At 39.8% G+C, this 18,135-nt stretch overlaps 1 protein-coding gene across 10 annotated transcripts in view; it reads right to left on the bottom strand.

The window, feature by feature from the left end:
• The window catches only part of TNRC6A (trinucleotide repeat containing adaptor 6A), a 103,304-nt gene that overhangs the window by 37,960 nt on the left and 47,209 nt on the right, over positions 1-18,135 (bottom strand). For 7 of the 10 annotated variants that reach the window (XR_001177234.2, XM_013048885.2, XM_013048887.2 and 4 more), the window contains one exon: positions 8,437-8,862. The exons of 2 other annotated variants lie outside the window; for them this stretch is intronic. Coding sequence is in view for 7 of the 8 variants with exons in the window: in XM_013048885.2 (XP_012904339.1) it covers positions 8,437-8,862 (426 nt within the window). In the remaining variant the exon portion in view is untranslated. The remainder of the gene's footprint in view (positions 1-8,436; positions 8,863-18,135) is intronic. One more of the 10 variants, XM_013048890.2, reaches the window with a different exon arrangement.

Here is an 18,135-nt window from a genome sequence, read left to right as displayed (position 1 = left end):
CCTAAGGAACCAACCACCAGGGATTAAAGGCCCAGAAAACAAATAGAACTCACTACCGGTATACTGCTAATATGGAAAATCAGGTTCATCTAGCAACATTTTCTCTCAAAGCACAACTGTCAAGCAGCAAAACACTATGAGCTAGAAAGAAGAGCAGAAAAAAGGACTAGAGAGAGACCAAAAGTGTATACATAATTCACCAAATACATGAATCTTAAAGTTCCATAAGAGACTCTGATCTCCACTCCCTGTTTGGGAATCACTGTTTCAGGCTGCCAAATGAAGTCTGTCATCTTTCAGTGCCCGTGTGAGAAGGTTTTTCTCAAGAAACACAGGATACCTAACAGTCTGTCTCACAGGGTAAAAACAAACCAATACGCCAGCACCTGCACCACCAGCAACACCATTCAGCACAGATCACGGATCACATGTTTTCTGAGCATTTCTGTCACTGACTCCTTGGAACAACCCTAGAGCGCAGATACACCCTTCACTTTGTAGATGGGGAAATCAAGGCCCAGAGGTTAAGTTACAGCAAATCACAGGAGGAAGGCAGAATTCAGCAATGGGTAATCAAGCAAGGTGGCTGCGAAGGCTGGAACTCTCACAGACACCATGACTCAAGCTCTGCGGAACAGGGCTACCAACAGTACCTCTTTACTCAGCTGTTAACTGTACTGTCCTACGTGAAGTATTTAATTCAGTGCGAGCTTCAAAGAAGGGCTCCACAAGGGGCAGTTTATGCTATAGTGATTAAGAGCAAAACTCTGCAGCCTGACTGCTTACATTTAAAGGCTGCTCTACTGTTTCCTTGTGATCACAGACAAGATCTTCAATCTTTTTGTTCCTTAGTTTCCACATCTGTAAAGTGATAATAGTAAGAGCACCTGTCTCAACAATTGCTGGAAAACTAAGTGGTTAATAATTAAAAATGCTTTGAATATCTGATTCTAATTAGGTACTTAATAAATGAGGGCTGTTACCTTCACTAATTAATATATATTGATGACTCTCATGATTTCTTCAGTCCTGTCTCCAAATCACATTTTTCACTCTACCACGTCTACCTCATGAAGAACAAATGTAGAAATCACACAGCCTGCTTACTTTAAATCTCTACTTATGGATCTCAAACCGGTTGAATGCTAACTCCTGGATAATTCCCCCACAGATGCCTCTTCTCAAATTGGGGGGGGGGGGATCCTGTTTCTTTATGGTTTTCTTCATCTCAGTAAGTTTCCTAAAACCTAAGATTTATTCTTGCTCACTTACTGTATATGGTCATATGCTCACTTACTGTATACACCACCAAGTCCCAAATCCATCCACATTTCTCCAGATCTAACAATCAAGCCACCATCACCATCATCATCACCTCAAAGATGTGAGCAAAAGTACCTGTTGCCACTTTTTGTTTTTTCACACATACCAGTGTTTCTCGCCACATCCACCCAGCAGGAGTAAGAAAGTGTGATTGGGAATGTCAGACAAAACGACCTAGACTGCACACAAAAGGAAAGTCCCAGAATTTAACAGTGAAACAACAGAAGCATTCTCATACCAACAGGGAAAAAGCGGTGTACTTGCCCTCTACACTAGTACTCAGGCTTGTGCTAGAAGTACTGGCTGATGAAAGAGGACCCAGAAAAAAGGTAAGGATAGTGGCAAAGAAACAAAATGATTCACATGTAAAATGCAATAGTTTTCCTGTATACCAGAAGTAGTCGATGAGAAAATATAACTGAGAAAAGATCCTAACTCTAACAGCCACAAAAACTAGAAAGCAACTTGGAGTAAAGCTAACAGAAATACTTGAAGTCGTCTATGATTAAGTTTTATTGCAGGCCACAGAAGACAACTTGATTAAGTACAGAAACTTAATTAAGTTGATTAAGTACAGAAACCTGAATAGGAAGATAGAATAATATTCTTTCTTAAAGTTTAATTCAATTATAAGAAACTGCTAACAAGACTCTGTAACTTGGTTAAAGTGATTTAAAAATTCACATAAAACATGAAAGAACAAGAGAAAATCTCAGTAGTGGGATTGGGGGTGGGGGTGAGGTGCTGGAGCGTCAGGCGACAGCTAACCAGGGCCGCACTGCCCCAGCAGCTAAGCTTCAGCGCAACCGCAACAGGAAGGCAGGCACAGACCCAGGTGTATGTCAAATTTTAGTATTTTACATCAGTAGGAGAAAAGGAATATTTGATATTTTAAAAAGATTTCTTAAAATCAGACAGTTTATCAAAAATCTAATTAATGTGTTAAAAGATGAAACTATGAAGTTAGCAGTGATTGAGAATTTTTTATGCATGAAAGGAGATACACCACAAAAGAGATGACAAAGATTTGACTACTTACCCAAATTGCGAAGTGATTTTATGTCAGAATACGTCAGAAGCAAGCAAGAAAAAAACCCCAGCAAAGAGCAGCATCCGTTCTGCAAACCAAACTCTATCACCTTTAAAGTTAGTAAAAATTTCTTTCAGAATCTGGTCATGACCTGGTTTGGAGGGAACGGGAACGGTTGTCTTTTGCTAAAGATTCCTACATATTTTGGGAAAATGAGAGACACCGTCAGCATTTATTAGCTAAAATTCTATTTTCAATCTAAAAATTACTCGATACTTTCAAAAACACAAAAATTAAAAGGCTATACCCAGAACTATGTCTACCAAGAATCTTTTGGTTATGAAAAACGTGTAGCTCACACAGAGGTCGGGGGAGACCCCAGTCTAACTAAAGCTGTGAAAAGAAGACGACTCCTCAGCGATCGCAACTAAAATGCTTCAGAGAGAGAGATTCTTTCAGAATTGGGAGAGGTAAAAATTTCGGTGTTTCCCTTACAGACAGGAAGCCAAAACCCATCATCACAAGTGATCCAAAGGATAAACATAGAGGAACATAATTAACAATCCTGTTAAGTTTTTCCAGGGAACAGTAAGACTGAGAAGCCCCAGGCTGGTGGGAGGAAAGGGGGCAGTTGGGTTTTACTGAGCATGGTACAAAATACAAATTTTTACACACTGCACTGATGTAGGCAAATGAAGAGCTGGAAGACTGTGCCTTACCAAAGAACACTGGAAATCCGTCAGCTCCACTCTCACACAAAATTATTTAAGGAGAACTGGGGGCAGCTGTAGCACCACACCTCAGAAAGAATAGTGCATTTCATAGTGCCTATTCACAAAGATCAAAGGGGATATGTGGGTAAAGAGCAAAGACTGGCAATCATTCAAGTGATTTGTAAAGAAACAGTATAATCTGCTCAGGAAGAATTTAGGTCCAGGAAGATTCATTTATTTTTATTAAATATATAGCAGGTAACAAACAAAATAAACATGAGCCTTCTGCCTTAACAACTTTTCATTCTCACCAGAAGGGCGAAGTCTTCAGAAGTATATGTACTCTGGTTTTGGAGTATTTCTGGGAAGTATGACATAGTATCACTTGGGAACATGAGAGAACCTGATGTGCACAATTTCAAATAGCACTCAGTGACAAAGGTCAAAATGTTTCTTTCAGTGATTCTGGCCTCTAAGTCCAGGGCTGGCCAACTTTTTCTGTAAAGGCCCAATTAGTGAATATTTTCAGCTTTGCCAGCCAGATGGTCTCTGTGGCAACCGCTGCCATTGTCGCCTGAAAGCGGCTGAAGACAACATGTAAAAGAGGGGGCGTGGCAGTCTTCCAATAAAACTGGACTGAAATGGGCTGCAAGCCATCCTCTGTTCTAGATTAAATACGACAAAAGCAATATTACCAACCAAATGCAATGCATGGATCATAACAGATGAAGTGAGGTTGGTGGGGAGACAGCCATAAAAGACAATCTAGGGGCTGCTGCTCTAGACCAGATGGTGAGGGCCCTCACTGGGTGTGTGGTGATGGCTGTGCACACAAGCGAGGAGAGCTGAGAGACATTGTGGAGTTGAAATCAGCAGATCATGAGAAACCGGAGGCCTATGAGATATGGAGATGGCCAGCCACTCAAACATGATTTTAAGATTTCTAGATGGGTGGTGACTAGGTGTGCCAACCTTCTGAGCAAGAGAGCTCAGGAAATGACACCGGTATGTGGTAAGAGGAGGAGCTCAATTTTGGATGTGTGGAGTTTGAGGGGCCTGACATCAGCTGAAGATATCCAGAAGGCATGAACCTAAACCTGGGGAGAGAGATGAAGCAAAGTCATGGGAGGGAATAAAATGTGAAAACAACTCAAAGAAAAGAACAAGAATGAAAGACCTTTAAGGAAGAAGAAGTGATCCAGTAAGAAAAAAAAGTAGGTGTCTACTAACATGAAAACGGAAAAGGCTGGTTTTTTACCAAAGCTACAACTGAAAATCACAAGCCTGGATTTGACATTCACAAGACCAATGACCTTAGTAAGATCTAGTTTTGTCAAGTGAGCAGGAGCAAGATGACAGAGGGCTGAAGTCATGTATTAGAGACTGCAAAACATAAACTATTCTGTAAGGAGGAAGAGGAGAGAAATTCTATAATGTCTTCAAGAGACTGGAGGTTTGTTTGTTTTTTTTAAGATGATACAAATGTTAACTATGCTTATAGACACAGTAAGATCCAGGACAGGAAGGATGGATACAACACTGAAAAGACAGTAAAGAACATAGGTGAATGGACAATATTTTCATCTTTAAATGTCTCTGAGAACTTTAACTTTTTCCTCCCCATTAAAACAGCCCCATTTCTTGGTCATTCACCATTAGAGCTCAAATGTCCTTGAGGCTCTTTCAAAAAAAAAAAGCAAAGCAAAATTCAAATGCAGTAAAGGCTATAAAGAGTAAGACAGACAATACCCACATATTCCTCCCCTTAAGAAATACACTAATAGAGAAAACTCCTCTGATCACATCTCCTTCCTTCCCCAGTGGGTCACTGAGTGGTAACCAATCAAAATCTGAACTTATCCCTAAGCAATACAGAAGCTTTATATTTTATATAAATGGTATCATACTATAAACAATGATATTCTTGGGACAACCAATGGAAATGTGAACACAATCTATCTATTACAGGATTTACTGAATGTGTCTGCCCTTTTGCTTAAGGGTGGATCATGGTATCGTGGTTGTATAGGAGACTTTCCTTATTCTTAGGGAATTTCCTGTGGAAGTATTAAAAATGAATTCTAATGAATGTGCATATGTGGGCATATATAATGTGCATATGATGGGGAAGGTGTACATGTCCAGTCAAGGAGGAAGGTGAACGAAGGACTGGGAAGTGTGAGTGTGAAGTCAAGATGGGAAAACATTAACTATTGGATCTGGTTGCGGGGTATATGGGTATTTGCTTCTCTCTATTCTTTTAGCTTTAGGGTACATGTCAGTTGGATGATAAAATGTGGATTGGAACACTCTGGACTATAAGAATAATACTGCTGCCAGCCCTGTTAGGTGTATGAGTGCCCTGTCCCCCAGATCCTCTACTACATGAAGCCCTGTAAGCCCCTCAGCTTCAAGAGTTATTTGGGCAGTAACAGAGCCCAACACCCTAAGGCTCTAAGAAATCAACTGACCAAGAGAATTCTTGATGTTGATCAAAAGCATCACTAAGTATCTGAGGTAGAGCCACAAACTGGCAGCTAAGCCCACAGAGTTGTCTGGGTTGACCAGAGCAGGGTTCTAATGGCTTATAAAGGTATTCAGATGGGGTACAATATATTTACCCCAGTTCCCATCACTCCTTTTCATCTTCTATGTCACTTACATGCTAGCCTGGGAAGGTGCTTAGCTTATGACCTATGATTTATAAAGTACTAGTTCTCATCTAGGGACCACCCCTGCTCCCTGACTGGACTGAATGAGTAAGAACCGAATTATGTGAGGACAAGGAGGTGCATCCAGCACTGCACCCCCTCACTTTCATCATGAAAATTTTAAGTAAATATCTATGTATGTATGTATTACATGTATTGACCTACATGTCAAATCTACTTGTATTTGCTCAGGAAACAAAAAAGTGGAACACAAATACAAAAATAAAACGTTACAATTATGTTGGCACAGCTAGGAACTACCTGTGATTCACAACACAGAACTCTGGTGTTTGTGGACTATCGCTCATGCTCTCTACAATGTACATGACACTGCTCTTCACTGATCTCTACTATTAAGGCAAGGACTGAATGTGTTAGTCTGTGTGCTGCAGCAAGCACCCCAACAGTGTTAGTTACCGGATCACTATGATTATTACTGTTGTAAATAACCTCAGAGGTCAGGGCAGACCAAATGGTCTGAGGCGGCTTCCCTTGTTCAAAAACACCTAATGGTCTCTTATTGGCTCAAGCTGCTACTATGCCTCATAGCACCTACACAGGTATTTTAATGTAAATATGTGACATATGCTGGCAAGTGAAGATTTACAAATGTTTTTAAAAAAGACAAAAGCACAAATGTGGTTTTCCTGCAGAGGGCTCTGCCTTCATTAGCCACATCAATTCCAGACCTCAGCCAGAGACTGCTGCGCCCTCCTGGCTTCTATCCCCACCTCCACATGAACGCAGGCAGTGCCCCCTTGTAAACTCCTCTGCAGAACAGGCAGGGTATTTGTCCTTCTCAGCCTTTGTGGAAGACTTCTTCCTATGCTCACACAGGCCTTCTCTTCCTCTGAATGCACATCAATAATACTTCCGGGATTTCGGACCTACACCCATTTGTGAGAAACATTCTTACACTCCTATTGTTTGCATTTCAAAAACAGCTTTCTTCTTTCACTTCCACAATTTTTGAAAATGGTACTCAACATATCATTTTCTAAATGTACAAGCCCGCTTCCCTGTTCATTTTATTTATGGACCAATGGTGGTATGATACCACCACTGTTTAGTTTGTAATAGGTACTCAAGCATTCACTGTGCAAGTAACCTCTCCTAAGGCTTTGATCACATTTTTTAAAAACATATCAATGACTCATTGTAACTGCTCCAACCTCATTTCTCAGATGAACTTCAAGCCAAATTAACTGCTTGGTGTTACATGTAATATGTCTAACCCAGACTCTTTTTCCTGAAGAGGACGGGCCGGTCTATAAATGTTTGACGAAAGAGAATTCATTCAGTACCTAAATATCAGGGGCTAAGCTATGTGCTTAAAAACATCACATTAATTTAATACTCAAAGCAACCATATGGTTCGGCACTAATAGTCATACTTTACAGCTTAGGAGAGGGACGAGGGAAGTTAAGGGATCTGGCCAACCCACGTGGCTGGGGGAGGGAGTAGTATTAACTCACCGTCATGATTTAAGTCTGTATCATTTCCAATACTAATGTGCTGCTCTAGTCACCTGTGCTAGAAAAATCGCGTTTGCAGGCTCTTCCTCCTTACCTACAGCATCCGATACGCTGCCGAAGTACAGCAAGGCTGTCACTACAACACAGCTTTGCAGCCAGACAGATCTGGATGTGATTATAAGCCAGGGCTGCTACTGAAGAGCTGTGGAGTACCATTAACAGAATGGACAGGGAAAGTCCTGATATCTATAAGAGAGCACAGAGCTAGAGAGTAACTCTTGCTGGGACGGTTAGCATCGGCTGCTCAAATGAGATGTAGACCTATGGAGCAATTACGTAATGTGCCCAAGGTCACAGAAACTGCTGTATGTGGAGCTAGGACTTAAAAACCTGGTCCATTGGACTCTAGAGACTTTGTTCATAACCAGTATATGTTAGCGTTTTCATGCACGGGAACCTTAATTCTCCTCAATTCTCTATCTGGCCTGTAGTAAATGCTTCAAAACAGTTTGAGCAATGACTGGACAAACAAGCTGTCAGAGCCTATCAGAACATATTGAAACAAAGTGGCCTTTGAGAAAACTAATCACTGACATTTTCTGCCTCCCCGTCATTACAGGGCTCAGAAAGGCCCTTCTGTGGCCGCCACTGAATGCACGAGTTGTCTGAATACCACTTCCACATGCGGTGGTCTTTCTCGGGCGCAGGGAAACTAAGTCACCATCATCAAGTGACTGAAAGTCTTGCTGCCTCAGTTTCCTCTACTGAAGAGGGAGGATAAGATCACCTGGGCCTCACCGGACTGTTGAGGATTCAATAATATGTGCAACTGCTTAGCACAAAGGCTCGGGGGTGTGTGTGTGTGTGTGTGTGTGCGCGCGCGCGTGCGCGCACGCGCTCAATTTTAGCTGTAGTCTTATCAATTTAAGCTATAAACTGCTTATAAAAATGGGTAGAACATGGAGGGAGGGTGATTAAAATAATCATATTAAAAAGTAGGATGGGCAGTCAGCTTACAGGCAACATGTCAGGATTCCCCACTCATAACTCCCTGCACGGAACTCTTCTTTTGCAATGCAGATACTGACGGACACAAATACATCCCCACCAAGCCATGAATGCATCAACTTGCTGCACTGCTAATGAAGATGGTGGGAGTCTCATAAGAAATGCCTTCTCTCACCTGACTGGTTTTTGCTGTTCTGCACCTCTCCGTTATTTTGTGGCTGTTGATTTGTTAAAGCACTGCTTTCTGACTGGCTGCTTAACACTTTAACAGCAGATCCCAGGTTTGCTGCTATGACAGGAAAATGCTGACCCCTCTTTAGAAGCTGTTTGTGTTCCTGGTGGCGAAATCGTGGCGGTACTTCTCGAGGATACCGAGGCAAGGCCTGTGCTGGCTGCGGCGGCTGCTGCGGCGGCTGCGGGGACTGCGGGGGCTGCTGGGGCGGCTGCTGTGGCGGCTGTGGCGGCTGTGGCTGCTGCTGCTGCTGCGGATTGTTGGCTGTGGCTCGCTTGGCATTATTATTAGTGCTGGTTGCTGTGGAAGTGCCGTTATTAGAGTTGGCAGGCTGAGGCTGGCTTACACTGGGCTTTATCTGTTCTGGCACTAATCCCAACAAAAGAAAAGGGGTGGAAAAGATTAGCCAGTAAAGTGTACCTCCACAGTAAGCCATCTAAGTAAAAAGGCACTAAAAAAAACAACCCTAAAGGAACAGAAAGTTCAAGCGTGCGAGGATATCCTCATTCACAGGCTCAGGTTTTCTTAGGAGAGAGTCCGGTTTTACTTCTCTGACTACCCCTCCAACAAGGAAGGGCACGGATGCCACTGGCATCCTCTGACCTCGACGACAGCTCCGACTCATCAGCTCTGGCCCATATTATTCTGATCAGAGAGCAAGCATTGATTACACAACTATGGAGCTCACAACAGCTCAAAGAGCAAAACTGGCAAATCGAGTTTTGGTTACCCTAAAAGAATCCTCAATTCCCTGGAAACTATTCTTAATCTGCCTCATTTTTAATGTGTTTGGTCCCTATTCTTCATCTTTGAAAGAACACAAGAACAAATAGAAAGGGTAAAAAACAATCTGATCATTTCTTTACAAAAAGGCCCAGTTAACAGCATTTTTTGTTGTTAAAACGTAAAGTCTGGACCAAACAGGACAAACTAAGAAAGGGGAGGCAAATACAAATATTACAGAATGACAACTATGAACTAATTAAATTGGAGAAGTAACTTATACCCTGTCTTAAGCAAATCTGAGAAATACCACTTGTCCACTGTACGAACAATGTAAAATTACAAACAGTAGATTTCTACACTCTAGAAGAGATTCAATAAGAAAACAGATGGAAATGCCTTAAAGTGATGAAGATACACCCGATCTCTGAAACTACAGAGAGGCAGCATGGTATATGAACTTTTGGTGCCAGATGGACCCAGGTATTAATCCCAGTGCTGCCTTTACTAAGCTTTGTGTCTTTGGGCAAGGTGTGTATAGCTTACTGAGCCTATGGTCTCCTCTGTAAGATAGGGATAAAACCCATACCTTGCAGGACTAGCCTAAAGTTAAATATGGTACCACTTTATAGAGCACTAAACACTAGTAGTAGGCATTTTTTTAATGATTGACACAATACCACCTTATCCTTCTGTAACAGCTGAACGTTTCTGTGAGAGCGTGATGCATCTTTACAGATGCCACTGTCAGAAACATAAAGTGAAACATCTCCATGTGACCAATGAGGACACTTGGGAGAAAAAGCTGTTTAAGAACTGAGAGCTCCAGGCCTGAAATTCGAATAGCCTGCCACCAGAACTGGGTTATTTCGGCGTCTTCCTCCTTGTCTGTACGGTACAGGTCATCTTGGTCTAGTACCCAGCATAATGGAAAAACCCAGTAAAAAGAGGTTATTCCATGGGCCAAATAAAGGCAGTATTTGTCCAATGTCTACAATGTGCACGATGCTGAAATAAAGAGGTCATCAGTATTGTTTCCAGTAGCCACCCAAACCCATTTCACTTCCCTCTACCCTCTCCCCGCAGCTTTAGAGTCTCCTTCATTTAGCAGTCTGGCCTCACTACTGCCTTCTTTCTCTGAGCCACTGGTGGACTTAGCCTACCTCATTAACACTAATACATCTTTTAATACATGATCTCACCTTTCTCAAATGTAACTGATTTTTCTAAAGTAATACAAGCAAACTGTCATTCGGGAGGACCCGCACTGAAAAATCACAAACATTCTATCTATGGCTTGGAGTCTTTTCCATTTCTCTTGAAGGCAAGTGAAAAGCCTCACGTTAAGAATTTGAGCGAAGTACATTCTAGGTCTAATTACTCTACGTGTGAAACTTTCGTCTCCCAGACAACTTAATGCTTCCAGAAAGTACCAATAATGTATATTCCTTTGCCACAAGGAAAATATGGCACTAGACTATTCTAAAGTACCTCCGAAACAAACAAACAAAAAAGATAAAGTATGTGTAATTATGAAATCACAGAGAACACAAAAACTCTAACTCAGCCTTCACATGTTTAGTACCAGGCTCAACGTGGTATCTGGCAACTGAATGCGACCTTACACCATTTACACTACTACCCAGTGTCACTTTATCACTAACAGGAAAAGAAAAGATTGTAATAATTTAAAACCCAAATAAGATACTGTTAAAAGAGATGCAACAGGAACATGTTCTTTAATACAATCAAGGAACTAGAAGATAACCTACAGGCAAACACTGTGAATGGCCTCCATGAACAATGTACAAGAACCTCAACACTCCATTAAAAGTGACCAGGAGGGTGCCTGGGTGGCTCAGTGGGTTAAGCCGCTGCCTTCGGCTCAGGTCATGATCCCAGGGTCCTGGGATCGAGTCCCGCATCGGGCTCTCTGCTCAGCAGGGAGCCTGCTTCCTCCTCTCTCTCTCTGCCTGCCTCTCTGCCTACTTGTGATCTCTCTCTGTCAAATAAATAAATAAATTCTTTAAAAAAAAAAAAAAAAAATAAAAGTGACCAGGAATTCCAAAGCAGGATTTATTTTTTTAAAAGGTTTATTTATTTATTTATTTGACAGAGATCACAAGGAGGCAGAGAGGCAGGCAGAGAGAGAGAGAGAGAGAGGGAAGCAGGCTCCCTGCTGAGCTGAGAGCCCGATGTGGGACTCGATCCCAGGACCCTGAGCCAAAGGCAGTGGCTTAACCCACTGAGCCACCCAGGCGCCCCCAAAGCAGGATTTATGTCTGTGACATAGCAGCCCCATCCCTACCGCATATTCAGAGAGCTGCTGTACTTATGGATGAAGTGTCCTGGGGACAATAAGGCTGACACAGGGGCTCATTTCTGGAGCCAGAAAATTTCACCAAAACCAGTAAAAACGTTAAGACAATGTAACTATTGATTGTAAAACTGAACTATATAACCTGAAATGAAATATCAGCTATTAACGTGAAATGTACTAGAAGAATAAAGGAGAAGTTAACAGTGTGTGTAAGTAGGGAGGTAAGGATGGGGTTGCTGGATAACAGATATAATTACTGAGTAATTTTGGCTACTGTATATACACAGTTAAAATTTAGGTTAATTATGTCAGTATATATCCAAACCGTTGGAAGGAGGGAGAAAAAATGAGAAAACAAGAAAACCCGATCCTTTCAACAGATAGAGAAAAGGCAATAAAAGAATTATTTCAGAACTGCAGTTAATATGAAATACAAAAGAATATGCCAAGCATAAGCCCCCAATGATCTGTAATCAAAATAAATGTGAATGACTTAAATTCACTTATTAATAAAGGACCTTTAGTTTGTTAAAAAAATAAAAACTTAACGAATACTTTGCAAAATCAGTCCTGAAATAATACAGGAAGTTGAAGAGCAGAAAGTACAAAGACAGATGCAGGATGAAAAATGCTAACAAAATTTAAATAAAAGCAACATTAAAATCAGGTTTAAAAAAGTCAATCAGAAAAGTATCATAAAGAATGAGATATCTCATGCTGTTAAAAGAAACCAAATAAAAAGATATAAACAGCAAAGACTCCTATGTACCGAACTTTAGTATCAAAACATGCAAATCAAATGGAGACAGTAAAACTGAAAGAAACAAACAACCTTTTTTGACAAATACCCATGGAACAGTCATAGAAAGTACACACACACACACACACACACACCCCTACGGCACTAAAGAAAACATCACATTGCAAAAAGTACAAGTAATACAGATGGTATTTCTGAATTACATGCAATCACATTAGAAACAACAAAACTGGGACGCCTGGGTGGCTCAGCAGGTTAAGCAGCTGCCTTCGGCTCAGGTCATGATCCCAGCGTCCTGGGATCCCAGCGTCCCACATCCGGCTCCTTGCTCAGCAGGGAGCCTGCTTCTCCCTCTGCCTCTGCCTGCCTGTACTTGCGTTCTTGCTCTCCCTCTGACAAATAAATAAATAAAATCTTTAAAAAAAAAAAAAAAGAAAGAAAGAAACAACAAAACTAGCAAATAAAATTGCCTTAAATATAGAGCTGAAGAAGAAATACCAGAACTGCAGGGTTATCAATAAAATGCTACTGAAAACTACACATAATAAATTTTAAAATATGGCTAAACCAGCACTCAGGGGAAATTTGTAGCCTTAATTATTTTCAATAAACATGAATGAATATAAAGCATCTTACTCAAGTTAAAAATGAACTAAAGGAAGCAGAAGAAGGAAGTAGCAATCAATGACCTTAGAAGTGAACTAGTAACTCCAAGTAAAAGTAAAAGTAGCAATCAATGACCTTAGAAGTGAACTAGTAACTACAAGGCATGACTTTAAGAAAAAAATTAACAAGTTAACTTAATTTTTAAAAAACGAAAATGGAAAAAAATGAGATGATTTTCTAAAATTAAGATATTTCTGGGGTGCCTGGGTGGCTCAGTTGTTAAGCATTTGCCTTCAGCTCAGGTCATGATCTCAGGGTCCTGGGACTGAGCCCCACATCTGGCTCCCTGCTCAGAGGGAAGGCTGCTTCTCCCTCTCCTACTCCCCCTGCTTGTGTTCCTTCTCTCACGGTGTCTCTGTCAAATAAATAAATAAAATTTTTTAAATTAAATTAAATTATTTCTTTAGGCTTAACTCTAGAAATAATTTGAAAAGATGGGGGAAGGATTTAACACTGACCCCACAAAAGGCAAGAAAATAAAGATTATTAGCACAGAAGAAATGGAGGAACTGATTAAATCTTCCATCAGGATCAGACAGTTTGATCAATATTACCATATGTTCTTTTTAGCATACTTTTAAGAAACATGTAATCTAAGTCTAAAGTTATTTAAATTGTTGAAGAGCACAGCATAAGACAGAACACCAACATTGTTACCAGTAAGTCTGACAAAATTTTAGTAATCCTATAGAATGGGGAGAAAAAAAAAAGTATAAATCGTTCCAGGAATTTAAAAAAATAAAAAAAGACATTCACTCCAAATGTAGAGATTCTGGAAATACAAGAAAATACTATGTATAATCTATACTTATAAAACAAAAAAAAAAAAAACAGTTAAAAGGAACAATGTTCTGTAACATGGTTTGGCAAATCTTTCCTGTAAAGGGCCAGAGAGTCAACATTTCAGGCTTTGCAGGCCATCCAGTCTCTCTTGCAACTACTCAGCTGTTGTAGCACAAAAACCAGCCACAGACAACACATAGATGAATGGATGTGGCTGTGTTCCAGTAAAACCTGATATACAAAAATAGGCAATGGGCCAAATTTGCAAGCTATAGTTGCCCAGCGTCTGCTCTATAAAATATAATTTACCAAAATCAGCTCAGAAGAGAAGATCCTATAATAATGACGAAGACACTGTAAAACTCCTCCAAGATTTACTTCTCCAAAAACCACGTGGCCCAGATGACTTTATAGGGATTGTGCATATAAAATCCTCATGAAACATATCCTATCAACTTCCATCAACTGTTCCAGAACAAAGAAGTGCAGATTGAAAAGACTGACTAGATTCAAACCTTGGCTCTGCAACTTACTAGATGTATAACCATGGCCCAGGTACTTAACCACCCGGTACCTCTGCTCCCTCATCTGTAAAACAGGGGTAAGTATTAATACCTCTACCAAGTAGGGTTGTTGTGAGGTTTTAACAAGATAATGGATGTAAAGAACTGAGAACAGGACCTGGGACCTGGCACCTGGCTACCACTCAATAAATGTTAGTGACCACTACTGCCATCTAGATTAAAAAAGAGGAGTAAGGATGACCCTCAGGTTACTGGTTTGGAATGTGGGTAGACAGTGGTACCATTTACCAAACAGGAAACAGAAGACAAAAACTAAGTTTGGGAAACACGTCAGAATGAGTGTAGTGAGTTTAGTTTTTAATGTGTTAGGTTTGTTGTTACTACAGGACAGCAATTCTCAAACATTTTGGTCTCAAGACCCCTTGGCATTTTTAAAAGTTAGAATACCAAAAAAGCTTCTGTTTATGTGGGCTACAATTATATTTACCATATTAGATATCTAAACAGGGAAATTAAAATTATATTAATTGGTTAAAAAATAACTCTTACATGAATGACTATATATTTTCTGAAATAACTACTTTCCAAAACAAAAAACCAGTGAAAAGTATACAATGTTTCACATTCTTCTCAATTTCTTTAATATCTGGCTTAACAGAAAAGTACATTTTCACATCTGCCTCTGCATCCAATTTGTTTTAACATCCACATTATGGAACTTCTAGAAACCACTACGTACTCATGAGAAAAAGAGTGAATAAGACAAAGTCTTCCAATCATTACAAAAATAGCCTGACCTTGTTGATCTCATGACAGCTTCAGGCAGCCTCTTAAGAGTCTTCAGATAAACTCTGAAAACCACTGATATGGGATATCCATGCATAGAATGCAACTGAATGTACGGTTCTAAAGTTCAGTAGAAGTATAAACTAAAAATATAAATTTAGGATTTATCATACAGGTGGAAAAAAGTCAGGAGAGTAGAATGAGAAAAAATGTCAAGACCAAAAGGATGGGTTCCCATGTAGAGAGCAGAGAAGGAAAGGCGAGTATAAGTTAGGACTGCCAGGGAGGCACGAGAGAAGGGGTCATTTATTTTAGAAAATGGTCTAACTACTCAAGCAGGGATTTCTTCCTCAAATTCTCCCTGTCCCCAATAGATTATCTCCTTCATACAATTCAAACGCATCCTAATCATCTACAATGTCCCTCCTGTGATTTCGGCCCTCCATCAATACACTCTTGCAAAAGCCTGCCGATGGTCTCCTTGGCTTACATCTTCACATTCCCTTCCCCCAATTTTCACCTCTTCCGCAAAACCTATCATCTCTCTGCCCAAGTTATCTATATCACTAAAGTAACATCAGAAATCATCTAAAATTCTTGGCATGGGGCGCCTGGGTGGCTCTGTTGGGTAAGCCACCGTCTTTGGCTCAGGTCATGATCCTGGAGTCCTAGAATAGAGCCCCATTATCAGGCTTCCCCTGCTCTGCAGGGAGCCTGCTTCTCCCTCTCCTTCTACCTCCAAACTCCCCCTGCTTGTGCTCTCTCTCTCTTCTGTTCTCACCCTCTGTCAAATAAATATTTTAAAAACAAATAAATAAATAAAGTCCTTGGCATGGCCAGATTCATATCCTGTTACGTCCACACACATTTCCTTCTCTCCCACACCAAGTGTCTGCAACACTCCAAAAGATACCATTCTTTTTTGTGATGCTCTTTGTGCCTAAAATGCCTTGATGTCTTTCTTGCACATCTTTCTATCCAGCTTTCCCAGGATACAACTAATCATCACCCACCCCCAACCTAGGTTCTGCTAATCTTAAAAGCATTTTATGACAAGCAATTTCCCCTCCTCTATTCCCATAAAACCCTTCTTAATGCATGCCTTCCACTGCACCTGCTTACTTTAAGTGCTGGCTTTTCCCTTCTCCTTCTCTTTATCACTGGCATTCCCAGCACCAAATACAGCAAATGGCCAGGAACTGCTAGCTGAATGAACAACTGAAGAACTATCAGCATATGATAGGGTGAAACATTGTGCAACACTGACATTTAAGAAGTGGACTAATTAAGAACCAGTAAAAAAGAAAGAGAAAAATCAAGAGATGTAGAAAGAATAAGGAAGATGATGGTAGCTGGTCAGTATGTTGCTGAATAACTCAGTGGTTACAGATCTCTGCTCAGGAGGAAAAAAAAAAAAAAAAATCCAGAGCCAGCATCTGGAGAACAAGTTCATTCAATATGGTTGTTAATCTGGGAAGATACCCTTATCAGCCATAACATGATACATATCGTCCATAACACCAGAGAAGTATTTTGAAGGAATTTCATTCAGTCAGTACAAAACATGCATAGGCACTAATAACTTTTTTATGTTACTTTTTTTGCCAGACTGTGACCCAACTGGTCTTTCGCAATTTAAAGCTGATGGGCAAAACTTGCATAGGCCCAGGAATAAACAATTAAAAAAATTATTTAGAATAGAGAAATTACTTGTGCAAAGAATTTAAACCAACATTTTCCTAAATCATGCTCCAAATCAAGACTTCCCACTTTGCAAAACAATAGAAGAACCAATATTACAATTAGATTATTAACTTTTGCTACTTTCATGTATTTGATATTCCTTATGTATAAACATTCTATTATTCTGTAAACCTGAAGCTGTTAAAAAAAAAATAGTCTATTCATTGCGGGGTAGGGGGGGAGCAACTGTCTTATGTTAAGGTAAAAAAATCAAGCTTAGATTTAATATCTCAAATCCTAAATATACCAAATTCTCGATTTGTAAATTTTTAAATTTACTGTTATTAAAATTTAATACTTACTTATTTTAATCTTTAATATAACATTTAAAAATGCCATTTAAATAAGTTTATCTCAGAAAACAGTAAATGAGTAAACTCTATTATCTAAAAGTTCAATAGAAACAACAGTTTAAATATAAAGTAGCCATTAACATCCTGAATTACACTACTTAATACCTCAAGCCTTTCCTTTTTTTTTGTATCTTTCCACCAGAGTCTGTAACTTAGCTTTGTGTAAGAGTTTTCATATTGGCTACATTACAAATCTCCTAGAAATATTGGCTTAAGTATCAGTATAGTATACAAAAATATCATTTTAAGACATGATTTCATTTTAAGAGAATGAAACATTAAACTGCCCTCCAAAAAAATAAAAACCGTATACAGATTTGTGTTTAAATTCTTAAAAGAAATGAAACAGTTGAAATTACCAGTTCAAAATAATACAATACGCATCCATGAATACACTTTTTAAGTGCTTTTTAAGACTGCTTTAGGCAAACTTTAAATTTACCTAAAGTATTTGTAATCTCAGTATGTATACAGGAAAAACAAAACCATCATGTTAAGCTCTTTGAAGGCAAATGTTGAGTACCTGGCGAAAGCTCCTCAGTTGGAAAATGTTACTCTCACATAAAAGCAAAAGTACAGGATTTTTCTAAGTATTTATTTTTTTAAGATTTTATTTATTTCACAGAGAGAGACACAGCAAGAGAGGGAACACAAGCAGGGAGAGTAGGAGAGGGAGAAGCAGGCTCCCGCTGAGCAGGGAGCCTGTTGAGGGGCTAGCTCCAAGGACCCTGGGATCAAGACCTGAGCCAAAGGCAGATGCTTAACAACTAAGCCACCCAGGCGCCCCAGTATTTATTTTTACTAAGAGAAAATTTCCTACCTTCTCAAACAAACATGAGTAGGTGTAATCAACAAGATAAAAATGTACTAAAGCAATTTAGTAACAAGCCAGAGTTTCCAGAAAATAAAAGGCAACATTTCTAGCTGTCAATAATTAGTTTAAACTCCAAATGCTTGCTTGGTACTTCAGAAAATCCTTACCAT

Source organism: Mustela putorius, unplaced genomic scaffold (genome assembly GCF_011764305.1).
Source record: "Mustela putorius furo isolate JIRA1106 unplaced genomic scaffold, ASM1176430v1.1 tig00004041_pilon_pilon_pilon, whole genome shotgun sequence".
Taxonomy (NCBI): Eukaryota; Metazoa; Chordata; class Mammalia; order Carnivora; family Mustelidae; genus Mustela; species Mustela putorius.
The sequence above is the reverse complement of the archived record's forward strand: the minus strand, read 5'-3'. Positions and strand labels throughout refer to the sequence as shown.